Below are 19,270 nucleotides of genomic sequence, written 5' to 3' on the forward strand. Positions count from 1 at the left end.
TGTTACTGACATGTGGTGAACATGTCATGTCAATAGCACCTTTAGAAATATATTTATCTAGAAAAATGGTGACGTGTTCAATACTTATTTTACCCGCTGTATATGTAAAGCAATAGAAAGGCATACTCTTTTCTGGTCTCCATATTCAAAATATTGTACAAAGTATCTGTTTTCTAGCTTGGTATTGAATTAATTAATTAATTAATATTTAACAGTTCTATAAAGATCAAATAAAGCCGTTAACACACCTCTACCTAAAACAGTTATTTTAGCTTTTGATAGTTTAATCGCCAAGCAGCGTCTTATGTCTCTCAGGAACTTCAGTGTCAAAAACTGATTCTGACTTCAGTTCTCCAGATTCTGCTTCATTCTTTTAATTAAATTTCTCTTATGAATAAAAGCCAAGTGGGAATACTTGTGTAGCAAGAGAAATGAGACTCGAAGAACTGAATCAGGAACCGTGGAAAAGAAATCTCACTGCCTGAGGCCCCACATATAGAAGAATCTAGCAGATAACTCCACCCACCAGACTCCATCTATAAAATTAACATCGCCTCTGGGTGAACCGGCTCCTAAAGATAATGTCTTTATTGAAAGAAAACAAGGAAAGACTGACTGGTAATATAACGGACATCCACATTTTTCATTCTGAAATTTGACAGTTCTGGTTCTTTTGCTTTCTTTGTTCGGATGTTTGGATAAATATGATGGGAAGCATGGTAGCTCAACATTTAGTGCACTTACATTTGAACTCTGTCCTAGGTTTAAATCCCACCAAGGACACTGCTTGTTTGGAGTTTGCATGAGTTTCCTGCCATATTCAAAAACATACTGGTAGATCAACTGGTTTTACTCCAGACTGCTAATTCGGAATGTATGTGTGTGGCAGGAAAATTAGGCTATGAGTACCTTCAGGGACAAGGGAGTGATGTGAATTGCCCTATACAATCTGTAGAAGGCTGGTGTTATATAAATAATGGGGCCCATAATAGAAACATTATAGAGTTTGAAGCTCTCTCACTGCCATCTTGGTGGTAGCCTTATTGTAAATAAAAATGTGACAGTCAATAACTTGGTAATATACTGTTATGGGGGTGTTTCTCTGCAGCAGGGACTGAAACGCTTTTCAGGATAGAAGAAAAGTGGATGGGGCAAACTGCCGTCACATGCTTGAGGTAAATCTGCTGCCCTCTGCTAGAAAGTTGTCAATGGGAAGAAGGTTTACCTTCCAACATGACAATGACCCAAAGCACACAGGAAAAATTACCACACAGTAGTTGAAGGAGAAAAAGGCAAATGTCCTTTCATGGCGTAGTCAGTCCAGACTTAAACCCCATTGAAAATCTGTGGAATGACGAAGACTGCAGTCCTAAAGCAGTCACGGACAAATTCAATTGAACTTTAGCAGTTCTGCAAAGTCTAGATGTGCAAAGTTAGTAGAGACATATCCCAACAGACTAAAGACTGTAATTAAAGCAAAAGGTGGTTCAACAAAATACTGACATAAGAGCCCTTTCACACTGGGGCAGTTTGCAGGCGCTATTGCGCTAATAATAGCGCCTGCAAACCAACCCGAAAGTGCCGCTACTTTCATACCAGTGTGAAAGCCCCGAGGGCTTTCACACTGGAGCGATGCGCTGGCAGGACGGTAAAAAAGTCCTGCCAGCAGCATCTTCGGAGCGGTGAAGGAGCGGTGTGTATACCGCTCCTTTACCGCTCCTGGCCCATTGAAATCAATGGGACAGCGCGGCTATACCGCCGGCAAAGCGCCTCTGCAGAGGCGCTTTGCGGTGGTATTTAACCCTTTCTTGGCCGCTAGCGGGGGGTAAACCCGCCCCGCTAGCAGCCGCATACCGACGGTAAAACGCCGCTAATAATAGCGGCGTTTTACCGCTGACGCCGCCCCCGCCCCAGTGTGAAAGAGTTTTTTAGGGGGGTGATTCTTTTTCCAACTTAATGATCCTGTTTTTGAAGTCTTTTATTTTCTTTTTTTGACATGTTGGTGTTAAATCTTTCACGTGGATGTTATTAGTTACACTAGTAAGTACAGCTGGATAAAACAAAAACTGTGTCTGTCTTCATTTCAGGCTGCAAAGCAACAAAATATGATTTATAATCAATGAGAGATAATCAAGCATAATTGAATGGTACTTCCCCCCAGTGCTCATGAAATAACAATGATGTTAGTTCAACCAAACAACATAAGCAGCCACTATAAAAAATAAACAGATAATCTCAAAAGTATGTTATAGTGAAACTATAACATTAGCAGTGCTAAGAAATCAAACAAAAAAATGGAGAAATTGTATCCAGATTTTTATACATATGTCATAAGTCCATCAGAAAAAGTTCATATGGGGTTAGAATTCAGTTGTATCCTATCACCACACCACGTGTGAAAACTCCCCTAAGGTAATGAACTTACCAGATAGACCAAGGTAATTAGGCTTGTGTTTAAACAATTTCTTTCAGTAGGCACGGCGTCTCTCCATCTAGGTATTGCTCGTGACAAGCAAGAGAAATGTACACATAGCATAATCCAATAAAAATGTATTTGGTGATAAAAATACCCCCCTTACAAATACGCACTTACTAAGTTAAAATTCAAAACAGGCATGTATTGATTTAATAACTCCTGTCACTATCGCATGTCAAACTCTCACCGCTCAGCTGATCTCTCATAGAGCAGTGTTCCCGGGTTGAGCAGACACATGATCGGATGGCGTAGGATGCTGCGTAGTAATGCCCTGACGCATTTCGTCATCACTTCGTCAGAGGGCGTGGCCACACAGCGCAGCTATCCTTAAATACACTGTGAGCCCTACGCACGCTCGTTCCGTCTGGCTAGATCCGCAGCGTCCGCCGCATCACCTCCAGAGAACTTGTGTATTTGCACAACGCCACAATATAACAGTCCAATAATTTGATCAATCACCATCCTTAGATAGCTCCACCTGCCATTACTACCATATTCGGATATGCATGTCCAGCAATCACCATACATGAACCTAATGATCGGTGCCATCATAATCATTTCTAACCGATCGTTTAATGTATGGTGATTTTAAATCACAAAAGGAGACACGTGGCTCAATGAAGCAGGCAGAGATAAAACATCTCTACATGCCTTGTTAACCACATTACACTCTTTACCCTATTATTATATTGGATCGTTATTTATATCATACACATTATGTTCTACTATTACCTCCAATATGTAGTAAATATATTGAGTATTGTTAATACATATTGGAGGTAATACGGTAGTAGAACATAATGTGTATGATATAACTAAGGTCGCCAATATAATAGTAGGGTAGATAAATAGTGTAATGCGGTTAGCAGGGCATGTAGAGATGTTTTATCTCTGCCTGCTTCGTTGAGCCATGTGTCTCCCTTTGTGATTTAAAATCATCATACATTGAACGATCGGTTAGAAACTATTATGATGGCACCGATCATTAGGTTCATGTGTGCATATGGTAGTGGTGGCAGGTGGAGCTATGTAAGGATGGTGATTGAACACATTATTGGACTGTTATATTGTGGCATTGTGCAAATACACAAGTTCTCTGAAGGTGAAGCGGCGGACGCTGCGGATCTAGCCATACGGTACAAGCGTGCGCAGGGTTAATACCCGGCGCTCGCAGTGTATTTAAGGATAGGAGCTGCGCTGTGTGGCCAAGTAATGACGAAACGCATCAGAGCAGGACCACGCAGCATCCCATGCCATCCGATCATCTGTCTGCTCAACCCGGGAACACTGCTCTATGAGAGATCCGCTGAGCGGTGAGAGTTTGACATGCGATAGTGACAGGAGTTATTGAATCAATACATCCTTGTTTTGGATTTTAAGTTTGTAAGTGCGTATTTGTAAGGGGGGTATTTTTATCACCAAATACATTTTTATTGGATTACGCTATGTGTACATTTCTCTTGCTTATCACGAGCAATACCAAGATGGAGAGACGCAGTGCCTGCTGAAAGAAATTGTTTAACCACTTCAATACAGGGCACTTATACACCTTCCTGCCCAGACCAATTTTCAGCTTTCAGCGCTGTCGCAGTTTGAATGACAATTGCGCGGTCATGCTACACTGTACCCAAACTAAATTTTTATCATTTTGTTCCCACAAATAGAGATTTCTTTTGGTAGTATTTGATCACCTCTGCAGTTTTTATTTTTTGCGAAACAGATAAAAAAAGACCGAAAATTTTGAAAAAAATAAAAGTTTTGCTTTTGTTTAAAAATTTTGTAAATAAGTAAGTTTTCTCTTTCACTGATGGGCACTGATAAGGCGGCAGTGATGAGGTGGCACCAATGAGCGGGCACTGACGATAGGCACTGATATGCGGCACTGATGGGCACTGGTAGGTGGCACTGATGGGTGGCACTGATATGCAGCACTGATGGGCATTGATAGGCGGCACTGATGGGCACTCATGGGTGGCACTGGGTGGCACTGGTGGGCACCGATGGGCACTGATAGGCGAAACTGATGGGCACTGAAAGGCTGCAAAGATGGGTTCTTATGCTTGGCACTGATGGGCACTGATAGGCGGCACTGCTGGGCACTGATAGGCGGCACTGATGGGCACTGATACGTGGCACTGATGGGCACTGATACGCGGCACTGATAGGCATTCCTGGTGGCACTGGCAGTGGTAGGCATTGGAGTGGGCACTGATTGGCAGCTGTCTGGGCATTGATTGGCAGCTGCCTTTGCACTGTTTAGTATTTCCCTGGGGGTCTAGGGGGCATACCTGGTGATCCAGTGTGGCTGGTTTCCCTGGTGGTCCTGGGCGGCTTCCCTGGTGGTCCTGGGCGGCTTCCCTGGTGGTCCTTGGTAGGATCCGAGGGGGGCTGTGCTGATAAACAATCAGCGCAGACCCCCCCTGTCAAGAGAGCAGCCGATCGGCTCTCCTCTACTTGTGTCTGTCAGACGCGAGTGAGGAAAAGCCGATCACTGGCTCTTACTATTTACATCGTGATCAGCCGTGATTGGACACAGCTGATCACGTGGTAAAGAGTCTCTGTCAGAGACTCTTTACCTAGATCGGTGTTGCGGGGTGTTGCCCGGGGGCGCGCAGCGGCTCAACATCCTGCGGACGTCATATGACATCCAGTCAGGATATTGAAACCACTTTGCCGCCGTCATTCTGCTATATGGCGGGCGGCAAGTGGTTAAACACAAGCCTAATTACCTTGATCTATCTGGTAAGTTCATTACCTTAGGGGAGTTCTCACACACAGTGTGGTGATGGGATACAGCTGAATTCTAACCCCATATGAACTTTTTCTGATGGACTTATGACATATGTATCAAAATATGGAAACAATTTCTACATCTTTTTGCTTTGATTTCTTAGCGCTGCTAATGTTATAGTTTCACTGTAGCATACTTTTGAGATTAACAAAATGTGATTATTTTAAAGGAGGGTGATTATTAGACATGTGCAATTCGTTTCGTTCCGTATTCGTTTTTTAACGAATTTCAACAAATTCATTAATTCAGAAATATCCAAATTAACAAAAACCCGTTTAACGAATTTTTCTGAATATTCATAAATTCGAAAATTCGTAAATTTGTACATTCGTGCATTCGTAAATGCGTACATTCGTAAATTCGTAAATTTATAAATGAGTAAAGTAGTGAATTCATAAATTTGTAATTTCGGAAATTCGGAAATAATAAGTAACTAATAATAACTTAACTATTACTAACTATTAAAATATAGGTATTGTAATTTCCTTTCAAATTTTGGCTGTTAGTGAACGTAACAAACAAATGGCCCCTGCCCCCACCTATAACTGGCCTTCACAGCAAGGAGCACATGGAAGGGCTATCACATGAAAATCAAAAACAAGACATTCCATAGCTCAACTCACCAACCAGTCTGCCAACCGACCAAATTAACCTGTCCAACAGTCTGCGTTAAAAACAGGGGTTTAGTTAGCACGCATTTGCAAACGCATGCATAAGCTGCAAGGCCTCTTCACGGCACCCTGTGTATGCTTGCAGTCCTAACACTACTGAATTTATAAGCGAATTTATAAGCCAAGACTGGTTGGTGAGTTGAGCTATGGAATGTCCTGTTTTTGTTTTTCATGTGATAGCCCTTCCATGTGCTCCTTGCTGTGAAGGCCAGTTATAGGTGGGGGCAGGGGCCATTTGTTTGTTATTGATGTATTTTGGTCCAGGGACACACTGTACACCTTTGCTGCCATTCTGCTCTTGCTGGGTGTCCAGTGTGCTGCTGTTTCTTTAAGGGGGATTGGGCTGCCTCCAGGCCCACCTACTCTCATCTCTCCAATTAATGCATGTGCTTCCATTGTGGAGACGCTTATAAATTCAGTAGCGTTAGGACTGCAAGCATACACAGGGTGCCGTGAAGAGGCCTTGCAGCTTATGCATGCGTTTGCAAATGCGTGATAACTAAACCCCTGTTTTTAACGCAGACTGTTGGACAGGTTAATTTGGTCGGTTGGCAGACTGATTGGTGAGTTGAGCTATGGAATGTCTTGTTTTTGTTTTTCTGTTAGTGAACGTAACACATACAAATTTATCCGAAGTTACGAATTATCCAAAATAACGAATGCCGTATCCAAACGAATGGAACGTAATGAATTAATAATAACAAATAACAATAATAAAAACTTTTTATTATTATTATTTATTAATAATTGGTTCCATTCCATTTGTTTAGATGCAGCATTCGTTATTTCGGATAATTCGTAACTTTGGATAAATTCATATTTGTTACGTTCACTAACAGCCAAATTTGAAAGGAAGTTACAATACCTATAATTTAATAGTTAGTTACTATTTCAGATTTTCGAATTTTCGGGTTTTTGGATTTTCACATTTCGAATTTACTAATTTCCGAATTTTCTAATTTACAAATGTACGAATTTACGAATGTACGAATAATCGAATGTACGAATGTGCGAATGTACACATTTCCGAATGTACAAATTTATGAATTTCCGAATATACGAATGTACGAATATACAAATGTACGAATGTTCGAATGTACGAATTTACGAATGTACGAATAACGAATGACCCGAAAAACGAAAAAAAAAAACTAAACTAATGAAACGAAAACAAACACATTTTTTTGCAGTGCACATGTCTAGTGATTATTTTCTATACCCACTGTACATTACTGGCACCTTGATAAATCAATGTGGAGCCAGAGAGTGGCACCTTGGACTCATATCACAATGTTTTATCGGTCATTGGTTACATCCTTGGTTCTGACACTAAATGGATGAGGATCATGGGAGGGGCTGGGACAAGTACACAGTACAGGAATCTGAAATTTCAGATTGATGGAGATACTCAACAAAAAAAAAATCACTATTATCAGATCCCCTTCCCTCATCAACCAAACATTCCGAGGAGAGGACCTCTTGGTAGCATTATACCTCTTTTTTTCCTTATAGCAGTATCCCAAATGTGCAGTTAGGATGATGATCTTACCAGTGTAGATGCTGGCACTGGAAGCTGGGATGCCAAACTGTGACTCGATGAACTTGGGAATGAAGGTAATAAAAGCGGTGACAATGGCACTCTCAGCTGTGTATGACAAACTCACAAAAAGGAATGTCATGTTGCTTAAAATTCTTACTGCTGCTCTTGGAAGGTCTAAAAATGACAAGAGATGAATTTTATAAACAATGAAGGGAGAAATAAACAATACATGTAGGATCCTTGAAATGAAAGGCGTGCAATGGAGTTTCTGATAGTGACGTTTTTTTGTTGTTTATGTTCAAGATAAGTAAACCAGGAATAAAATATCTATCTAAACAGGAAAGCATTGGAAGCAAGTGTATACTGCAGTGTTAAATATTCATCCTAAATGACACCAGATGCAAAGATTGATCTACCTGTAAAGAGCATCATGTGTGGTAGTACTCTTCAAAGTTCATCTGTGGTGTTGGAGAAACGTATATGCAGCAAAGGAGGTAGGTAGGCATTGGCTTTTGGGTTCATTTGAAAGTTTCACTGCATTTTAAAAGGTGATATACAACTAATAAAGGTGATATACAACTAATAAAGGTGATATACAACTAATAAAGGTGATATACAACTAATAAAGGTGATATACAACGAATAGCTCCACAGCAATTAGGTATCACCCACCTGTATAATCTGAGCCCAATCCCTTGCATAAACTTCATCAATCTCCCACATTCTACTGTAAAGAGGTTACATTGTGGAACAATTTGGAATCATTTAAAAGTTCTGAATGTTAGCTGGGTCTCATGTCTAATTCTCCCACAATGTATCCTTGCTGGGTTTTCACCATAATCACAGCACACAGTGCCTTGAAAAAGTATTCATACCCCTTGAATATTTGATGCTTTTTTCACATGTTTTTTCACGTTCAAATGCACACTTCACCATTATTCTATTACCTTTATCTTGATGTCCACCCCACATCTATTCTCACCTACTCATTCACCTCCTCACTGGCCCACATTTTTGGCTTGGTAAGTCCACACCATATCCATGCCTTTTACTTTATGTACCCAGATTCTGGTCGTTATTTGTGGCTCCCCCGAGTCGCCGCGGGAGACCTCCTTTGGTGGCGGCGCTCTGCTCTTGGTGGATGCTGGGACATGGGTAAGCAGCTCTGCTCCTTCCCCTTTCTTATCCCCATCAATACTCCTTTTAATTATGATTCTGCTTTACAAGTCCTTACCTTTATGTCTTTCGATCATTATATTGTCTCTTTGATCCTATCACAGATACCCTCCCGATGAAGCGGCCATTGCCTGCGAAACTAGTAGAGGAAAATGACATCTGTGATCTATTGTCCTATTGTGATTCTCCCCTTCTGGGGTTAATCCTTTCACTGGTGATCTATTTGTACCGCTACCATGTTTTTTATCTGTAAATGACGATTTGTTTTTTGTCATCAATAAAATCTTTTGTAATTTTTATATCCTGTTATATTATTCAAAATTGTATTGTCTCTACTGTACCGTGATAGTCCAATTGCCCTCATGTTATGTGGCAACCTGGTTGGGGACCAGGCTGCCAATTTTTTTACAAATAAATATGTTAAAAACTGTGGCGTGCATTTGTATTCAGCCCTCCTTTACTCTAATACCTCTAACTAAAATCTAGTGGAACCAATTGCCTTCTGTCACCTAATCAGTAAATAGAGTCCACCTGTGTGTAATTTAATCTCAGTATTAATACAGCTGTTCTGTGAAACCCTCAGAGGTTTGCTAGAGAACTTTAGTGAACAAACAGCATCATAAAGGCCAAGGAACACACCAGACAGGTCAGGTATAAAGTTGTGGAGACGTCTAACCACTTCAATACAGGGCACTCCCCCCCCCCCCTTCCTGCCTAGGACAATTTTCAGCTTTCAGCGCTGTCACACTTTGAATGACAATTGCACGGTCATACAACACTGTACCCAAACTAAATTTTTATAATTTTCTTCCCACAAGTAGAGCTTTCTTTTGGTTGTATTTGATCACCACTAGGGGTTTTATTTTTTGCTAAGCAAACTAAAAAACACCAACATTTTTTTAAAAAAAAACAAGTTTTTCTTTATTTCTGTTATAAAATTTAGTTTTCTCCTTCACTGGAGATGAGCACTGATGAGGCGGCACTGATGAGCACTGATGAGTTGATACTGATAAGGTGGCACTGATGGGCAATGATGAGGAGGTACTAATATGTAGAATTGATGGGTACTGATAGGCTGCACTGATATGGAGTACTGATGGGCACCGATAGGGGGCACTGATATGCAGCACTGATGGGCACTGATAGGTGGCACTGATGGGCACTAATAGGCGGCACTGATGGGCACTAATAAATGGCACTGATAGGCAGCACCGATGATGAGGTACTGATTGTCATTTACATGGGCACTGATTGGCATCTGACATGGCATTACTAATAGGCACTGATTGGCACTTTGATGGGCACTTTGGTGGGCACTTACTGGCACTGATGGGCACTGACTGGGAGCTGTGGTAGCACCTCTGATGGGGCTGAGCTGATAATCAATGCGCTGATTATCAGCTCAGACCCCACTCTGACAGGAGAGCCACGATCGAGGGATCGACCGAGGGAAGCCGTTTACCGGCACTTCCTGGTTGCACGCTGTGATCAGCTGTGTTTGGTCACAGCTGATCACATGGTAAAGAGCCTCCATCAGAGGCTCTTTACCTAGATCGGAGTTGTGGTGTGTCAGAGTAACACACAGCACCTCCGATCGCGCGCTGGGCACCCCCCGCGGGCACGCGATCGCGGCTTATCCTGCTGGACGTTATATAACGCCCAGTCAGGATAACGCAACCACAGCCCGGCCGTCATTCTGCTATATAATAGATAAACATGAACCGTGCTACAAACAGGTGAAATAATATATAGATAGATCCCTAAAGGACCCACATAAGTGTCAGAAATAAACACTGAAAGCAACCTAAGTGATTATTAAGAGATAAAACAATAAAAAGTCCCAGCAGTGAAATGAAGTCCAAATGTAAAATCCCCAATGATGTCCAATAAGGGTGCAATAAAGCTTAACAAATTCTTCAGATGACACCATGTGAAAAATCCACCACCAGGTAAATTGAACGCTTACCAAAGGCAAGCTGTAAATCAGCTTGTAAATAAACCAGGTGCCCGGTCAGTGACACCGTCCTAAAACGACTTCACAGTGTGGAGAAAGGCAGAACAGGATGGCTCCATCCGGTGGATCAATGGGCAATCAGCAGGGAGGACCAGCTTTCAGAATTTGAAAAGGCCCCTCAAACCATGCATTTTCTGAAAGCATATGACCAAGACATGGCCGTGTTCAGCTCTGCTACATTCTGCAGCTATGGGTCACGCGGGCACACGATCATGGCTTATCCTGCTGGATGTTATATGATGCCCAGTCGGGATAACGCAACCACAGCCCAGCCGTCATTCTGCTATAAGCCGGACGGGAAGTGGCTACCAATTCCATCCATCCTGCCCAAGCCAATTTTCTGCTTTCAGTGCTGTCACTTTTTAAATGACAATGCTACACTGTACCCAAACAAAATTGTTATCATTTTGTTCCCACAAACAGAGCTTTCTTTTGGTGGTATTTGGTCACCTCTGCATTTTTTTTTTTTTTTTCTGTTATAAAATTTTGTAAATAAGTAAGTTTTCTCCTTCACTGATGGGTGTTGATAAGGTGGCACTTATGAGGTGGCACTGATGATGAGCACTGACAGTCAGTACTGTTGGGCACTAATAGGCGGCACTTATAGGTGGCAATGATATGCAGCACTGATGGGCATTGATAGGTGGCACTGATGGGCACTCATAGGTGGCACTGATGGGCACTGATAGGTGACCCTAATGGGCACTGAAAGGCTGCACTGATGGGCGGCACTGATAGGTGGCACTGATGGGTACTGATGGGTGGCACTGATGGACACTGATAGATGGCACTGATAAGCTTAACTGATGACACTGGCAGGCATTGCTGATGGGCACTGATTGGCATCTGTCTGGGCACTGACTGTCATCCCTGGTGGTCCAGGGTGGGATACCTGGTGGCCATCGATCGTGGGCATTCCTGGTGGTCCTGGTGGCATCCTTGGTGGTCCAGTGTGCTCATCATCGGGATGGCAGCGCAGATCCACCCCTGTCAGGAGAGCCGCCGATCGGCTCTCCTCTACTTACGTCTGTCAGACAGCCAATACACGGCTTTTCCTGTTTACACTGTGATGATTGGACATGGCTGATCACGTGGTAAAGAGCCTCCGTCAGAGGCTCTTTACCGAGAACGGTGTTGTGGTGTGTCAGACTGCGCACTGGCTGTTGTCTTGAAAGATGTCATATGATGTCCAGTCAGGATAACTGAACCACCGCTCAGCCGTCATTCTGCTATAGGCCAGGCGGGAAGTGGTTGCAGTGTTAGGTTATAAAAAAATATCCCAAGCTTTGAACATCTCATAGAGCACTGTTCAATCCATCATCCGAAAATGGAAAGAGTATAGCACAACTGAAAACCTACAAAGACATGGACATCCACCTAAACTGACCATCCGGGCAAAGAGAGCATTAATCAGAGAAGCAGCCAAGAGGCCCATGGTAACTCTGGGGGAACTGCAGGGATCCACAGCTCAGGTGGGAGACTCTGTCCACAGGGCAACTATTAGTCGTGCACTCCACAAATCTCGCCTTTATGGAAGAGTGCCAAGAAGAAAGTCATTGTTAAAAGAAAGCCATAAGAAAGTCCCGTTTGCAGTTTGCGAGAAGCCATGTGGGGGACACAGCAAACATGTGGAAGAAGGTGCTCTGGTAAGATGAGACCAAAATTTTACTTTTTGCCCTTATGTGCCTTGTGTAGCAGAAAGCTAACACTGCACATCCCTCTGAACACACCATCCCCACCGTGAAACATGGTGGTGCCAGCATCATGTTGTGGGGATGCTTTTCTTCAGCAGGGACAGGCAAGCTGTTCTGAGTAGATGGGAAGATGGATGGGGCCACATATAGGGCAATCTTAGAAGAAAGCCTGTTAGAGTCTGAAAAAGACTTGAGACTGGGGCGGAGGTTCACCTTCCAGCAGGACAACAACACTAAACATACAGCCAGAGCTACAATGGAATGGTTTAGATCAAAGCATATTCATGTGTTAGAATGGCCCAGTCAAAGTCCAGACCAAAATCCAATTGAGAATCCGTGGCAAGACTTGATGCTCTCCATCCAATCTGACAGAGCTTGAGCTATTTTGCAAAGAAGAATTGACAAAAATTTCACTCTAGATGAGCAAAGTTGGTAGAGACATACCCAAAAAGACTTGTAGCTGTAATTGCAGGGAAAGGTGGTTCTACAAAGTATTGACTCAGGGGGGCTGAATACAAATGTACCCCACACTTTTCAGATATTTATTTGTAAAACATTTTGAAAACCATTTATCATTTTTCTTCCACTTCACAATTATGTGCCATTTTGTGTTGGTCTATCACATAAAATCCCAATAAAATACATTTACGTTTTTGGTTGTAACATGACAAAATGTGGAAAATTTCAAGGGGTATGAATACTTTTTCAAGGTACGGTACATGTGATAATACCAAACAATAATACATTTTTCACCAATGGAAGAACCAAGTATAATGCCTACCCCATTGTCTACCTCTTTGTCAGTCACCATTCTCCAACTTTTCAGTATCTGTGCACTACTTAAAGTGGATTTACAGCCAGAATGTTTCTTTCCAGTCTTGAATAGAACGGGAAGACCGGAAGACCCTTTGTTACTGTTTTTATTGGTGTCTATGTTCCATTGACCACTTTGACATCCTTAAAATCCTAATATATTATTATTTGACCTTTACTGTAATTATCGTATTTATGTATTTGTTTGGGGCTATAAAGAAAGGGTCTGCAAAGCTGCAGATATGACTTAGTCTTTACCTCTAAAATTCTTGCCAAATCCAATAGATGGGCCAACACCAGTGTCCATTTTTACTTTGTTGCTGGATTTCTCCTTCATCACATCATCATCACTGGACACGTCATATGAATTACTTTTCTTTTTCTTTTTTTTCTTCTTCTGTCGGGGTGGAAGTTTTTTGGGGAAGGAAAACATTGGGAAGATAACCAGTAGCATTGCCATTGCACACAACAGGAATCCACTCCACCTGCAAGAAGGAAGGAGGTGGGAGATAATATGTGCCAATGAAACAATATGAGAATCAGCATGACCTAACATCTAAAGAATGTCACATCTATTGTATGTTAGACTGCATATTTTTCCATAAGCATACAATGATTTTGATTTACTAAAGGTAAATAGACTGTGTACTCTGCAAGTGCAATTGCTTCAAAGTTTAGTAAACGAGGGGAAGCTCTGCTGACTTTCATCATCCAAAGAAGAATGGCTGAAAATCCCCCAATCCAGGTGGTGCAAAGCTTGATGCGTCATACCCAAAAAAGACTTGAGGCTGTAATTGCCAGCAAAGGTGCTTCACACAGTACTGGTAAAGAGTCTGAACACTTAACTCCTTGGTGCGGCCATACGCAAATATGCAACCTCTCTGCGCCTGGTTCTTAGCACCGAGGGGCAGCATATTTGCGTGAATTGCTGCCAACACACCTGTGCTACACTCTCCTAGCAGTTACCGTTGCATAACCAAAGCTCCTGATCAGTTTTCCAATCACGTAACAGCCAATCAGGGTGGTCACGTGATCTTAAGCCCCGCCTCCTGGCATCATAAACCTCTTAAAGGGCTGGGAGGCGCCAGCACTAAGAGGTTAAGTATATGCAATATTTCAGTTTTTTTCTTTTTAATGCATTCACATACATTTCTAAAGGTCTGTTTTCACTTTGTCATTATGGGGTACTAAGTGTAGATTAATGAGAAGAAAATTAATTTAAACAACTGCAGTATCAGGCTGCAACATTATTATTATACATGCAACATAACAAAATTGGAAAATGTGAAGGGGGTCTGAATACTTTATGAATGCACTGTATATTTATTATGTGAATATTAAATTTTTTTATGTGAATTTTTCTTCGTTAAGGATCACGTTTTGCTCTGTTTAAGCCATAATAATAGGGGTGCATGCTTTTATTTTGTTTTTTGTATAAGATTATGAAGGACAGTTAGACCTTTATTTCAAAATCAATATTGTAATAAGCAAAGCGCACTTATCAAATCAGCATTATAGCTTTTTCACTTTGTCATTATGGAGTACTAAATTGTGTAAATTAATGAGAAAAAAGAATAAATTTAAACAACTGCAGTATCAGGCTACAACATAACAAAATTGAAAAAAAGTGAAGGGGTCTGAATATTTTATGAGTGCACTGTATGCATATAATAAATATACAGTGGAGACGGAAAGTATTCAGACCCCCTTACATTTTTCACTCTTTGTTATATTGCAGCCATTTTCTAAAATCATTTAAGTTCATTTTTTTCTCATTAATGTACACACAGCACCCCATATTGACAGAAAAACAGAGAATTGTTGACATTTTTGCAGATTTAAAAAAAAAAGAAAAATTGAAATATCACATGGTCCTAAGTATTCAGACCCTTTGCTCAGTATTTAGTAGAAGCACCCTTTTGATCTAATACAGCCATGAGACTTTTTGGGAAAGATGCAACAAGTTTTTCACACCTGAATTTGGGGATCCTCTGCCATTAATCATTGCAGATCCTCTCCAGTTCTATCAGGTTGGATGGTAAACATTGGTGGACAGACATTTTTAGGTCTCTCCAGAGATGCTCAATTGGGTTTAAGTCAGGGCTCTGGCTGGGCCATTCAAGAACAGTCACAGAGTTGTTGTGAAGCCACTCCTTCGTTATTTTAGCTGTGTGCTTAGGGTCATTGTCTTGTTGGAAGGTAAACCTTCGGCCCAGTCTGAGGTCCTGAGCACTCTGGGGAAGTTTTCGTCCTGGATATCCCTGTACTTGGCCGCATTCATCTTTCCCTCGATTGCAACCAGTCGTCCTGTCCCTGCAGCTGAAAAACACCCTCACAGCATGATGCTGCCACCACCATGCTTCACTGTTGGGACTATATTGGACAGGTGACACAGCAGTGCCTGATTTTCTCCACACACACCGCTTAGAATTAAGGCCAAAAAGTTCTATCTTGGTCTCATCGGACCAGAGAATTTTATTTCTCACCATCTTGGAGTCCTTCAGGTGTTCTTTAGCAAACTCCATGCAGGCTTTCATGTGTCTTGCACTGAGGAGAGGCTTCTGTCAGGCCACTCTGCCATAAAGCCCCGACTGGTGGAGGGCTGCAGCGATGGTTGACTTTCTACAACTTTCTCTCATCTCCCGACTGCATCTCTGGAGCTCAGCCACAGTGATCTTTGGATTCTTCTTCACCTCTCTCACCAAGGCTCTTCTCCCCCGATAGCTCAGTTTGGCCGGACGGCCAGCTCTAGGAAGGGTTCTGGTCATCCCAAATGTCTTCCATTTAAGGATTATGGAGGCCACTGTGCTCTTAAGAACCTTAAGTGCAGCAAAAAATTTTTTGCAACCTTGGCCAGATCTGTGCCTTGCCACAATTCTGTCTCTGAGCTCTTTAGGCAGTTCCTTTGACCTCATGATTCTCATTTGCTCTGACATGCACTGTGAGCTGTAAGGTCTTATATAGACAGGTGTGTGGCTTTCCTAATCAAGTCCAATCAGTATAATCAAACACAGCTGGACTCAAATGAAGGTGTAGAACCATCTCAATGATGATCAGAAGAAATGGACAGCACCTGAGTTAAATATATGAGTGTCACAGAAAAGGGTCTGAATACAGCTAAAATAACGAAGGAGTGGCTTCACAACAACTCCGTGACTGTTCTTGAATGGCCCAGCCAGAGCCCTGACTTAAACCCAATTGAGCATCTCTGGAGAGACCTAAAAATTAGACATGTGTACACTGAAATATTTCGTTTCGGAATTTCGTTTTCGTCCGAAAAATAAATGTATTTAATTACTCCCGAAATTCGTTTTTATTTATTTCATTTTTCGTTATAAATTGCATTAGTCCGAAAATCCAAATTAAGGTCGAATCTGTCATTGAAGGCTTATGGTGTCTGTCGAATGTTCAAAGAAGATTCGACGGAGCAGCTAAACTGTACGACGCTGTATAGTTTACCTGCTCCGTCGAATCTTCTTAGAACTTTCAACAGACACCATAAGCCAAAGTACGTGTGTACTTAGTTCTAGCTATTTTACTGCTCCTCCTCTTTGGTTACAATCAGCCAATAACATTCATCATCATCATTATTTTTATTTATCTTTTCTCCCCTACGTCGAATCTTTTCTCCCCTACGTCGAATCTTTTCTCTCTATGTCGAATCTTTTTTCTCTATGTAGAATAATCTTGGACTAATAGAGTGAAGGTTAGGCACATTCGACCACAGGTTTGATGGACACAGATTGTTATTGTCAGCATCATGTCGAATCTCCTATCTATATCGAACTGTTGTAGCAACGAAAATGAAAATAAAGCATTTGTTTATGTCGGATCTTTCGTTTTTCGGATTCTGCACTTTCGTTATCGTTTGTTAAAACGATAACGAAAATACCTGAAATTCGGACGAAAATGCATTCGGACGAAAACGAATGCACATGTCTACTAAAAATGGCTGTCCACCAACGTTTACCATCCAACCTGACTCATGGCTGTATTAGATCAAAAGGGTGATTCTAATAAATACTGAGCAAAGGGTCTGAATACTTAGAACCATGTGATATTTCAGTTTTTCTTTTTTAATAAATCTTCAAAAAATCAACAATTCTGTGTTTTTCTGTCAGAATGGGGTGCTGTGTGTACATTAATGATGAAAAAAATGAGTTTAAATGATTTTAGCAAATGGCTGCAATATAACAAAGAGTGAAAAATGTAAGGGGGTCTGAATACTTTCTGTCACCACTGTATATGTCCACAAGGTATTGCATTATGTAATACAGGAAATTAGTAATACTAATTTTGGCTTGCCCAGACTACTCTGCAAGTCCTAAGGAACAGACAGTGGTGATACCATTTATAACTCGTTCTGGCTCATCCAGACCTCTCTGCATGTCCTAAGGAACTATCAACACTCTGTTGACCTGCACTTTCCACATATATTAGCCTGCTGTTGTTATTTAGAATGGACTGTAAGAAGATCATTTTATTTCCACACTTCACACAGAAATCCATGCACATGTGCATTAAGAACTGGGCCATGCATACATTGACAGCACAGAATAAAGATCAAAAATTTGCTGCAAGGTATAACTTTACTGAAAATGATATGTTCTGGAGGGTCCAAAGCCAACAGACTGTTTGATTGTTGTCCACAGATTTATAAAAGCAGAATTAGGTTGATGCCTGCATCACGTCTTTGGTTTGTGTTGTACTGGAACACCGATCATGTACATCAATTGTAACAAACTGGGAGATTTGCTAAAACTGGTGCACTCAGAATCTGGTGAAGCTGTGCATGATAGCCAATCAGCTTCTAATGTCAACTTGTTCAATTAAAGTGTTTGTGAACCCATTTGTATAAATCTATTCCAGACCCTCTATTAGAGCCTGCATAGCACACTATGTATGTCATTTAAAAAAAATGAGTATTTTAAATACCGATTTTCAGCTGTCTTCACGACTCGCTGCCGCTTTCCAGCTCTGATGGATTGCTTCTGCGGGAGGAGCTGTGATCTCCCTCTGACGTCACCCGGGGAGATCATGTGGCCGCTTGGCTCCTCCTGCAGAAGCTCTGTCTCATAGCTGTAAAGCGTCCGCATGTCACGTGATCCGCCTGAAGACAGCTGAAAATCTGTATTTACACTGCTCATTTTTTAAAATGATCTACACAGTGTGGTATGCCAGGCTTTAATAGAGGGGCTGGCAGCGCCATTTGTTTTTTTTTTTCAATAATAGTGGCGGGGCTGAGGGGAGACAGACAGAGAGAGGGAGATGACAGGCAGGAAGAAGGGGGTGATGGGGGAGAGAGGAGAGCAGAGGGGACAGATACGTATGACGGAGGGACACACTCTGACCACGGCGGTCAGGGCTCAGCAGCCCTGATTTTCATGGTCAGTATAGAGAGGGCATACAGGAAGTGGCAGGTTCAGGGAGGTCTTTTAACAATTTAGAGAGGGGCAGATTACACAGCATAAGCACTGTGCTGTTTAATCTGCTTTAAGGGACCAGGATATGATTTTTTTTTTTTTTGGGTTAACAAACACTTTAGGCTTTGACGTTAAAACCTGGAGGCCGATTTCCATGCAGAGTTGCACCAGATTTTGCACTCTCTAGTTTTAGTAAATAGCCCCCACAGCATGTACATCACTGATACATGGCACATTGTTTTAAGTCATGTGATCTTACCAGTTACCGATGAATCGGGGGTCACTCTGTTCAATGTTAACAATGGTTCGGGGATCAACATAAAATCCAATAAGAACGCCTCCTAACAAATAACCCGCAGCCGGACCAAGCGCACCCATGACGTACATGATTGCTGTGGAAATGCAAAGGATTAAATATCATGTTAACAGTAAAAAAGCAAACGCACGATAATTTAAATGCACAGCTCTCACTAAACAAATAACAGGTGACAGAACAGTGAAGATAAAGAAAGCACAAGGGACACCCAAGTGATTTCCAAAGAGAATAAATCAGTAATTTGTATACTTAAAGTGGTTGTATCTTCCTTTTGCACATTTTTACCTACAAGTAAACCTAAAATAAAGCTTACCTGTAGGTAAAATGAATACCTCTTAAATCTGTATGGTTTAGGA

At 41.7% G+C, this 19,270-nt stretch overlaps 1 protein-coding gene across 1 annotated transcript in view; it reads right to left on the bottom strand.

Moving 5' to 3' along the window:
- The window catches only part of SLCO5A1 (solute carrier organic anion transporter family member 5A1), a 177,599-nt gene that overhangs the window by 69,258 nt on the left and 89,071 nt on the right, over nucleotides 1-19,270 (bottom strand). The window contains exons 3-5 of the mRNA XM_073631780.1: nucleotides 18,858-18,990; nucleotides 13,434-13,660; nucleotides 7,488-7,652 (exon numbers count right to left, since the gene is read on the bottom strand). Coding sequence (XP_073487881.1) covers nucleotides 7,488-7,652; nucleotides 13,434-13,660; nucleotides 18,858-18,990 — 525 coding nt within the window. The remainder of the gene's footprint in view (nucleotides 1-7,487; nucleotides 7,653-13,433; nucleotides 13,661-18,857; nucleotides 18,991-19,270) is intronic.

Source organism: Aquarana catesbeiana, linkage group LG05 (genome assembly GCF_042186555.1).
Source record: "Aquarana catesbeiana isolate 2022-GZ linkage group LG05, ASM4218655v1, whole genome shotgun sequence".
Classification (NCBI taxonomy): domain Eukaryota; kingdom Metazoa; phylum Chordata; class Amphibia; order Anura; family Ranidae; genus Aquarana; species Aquarana catesbeiana.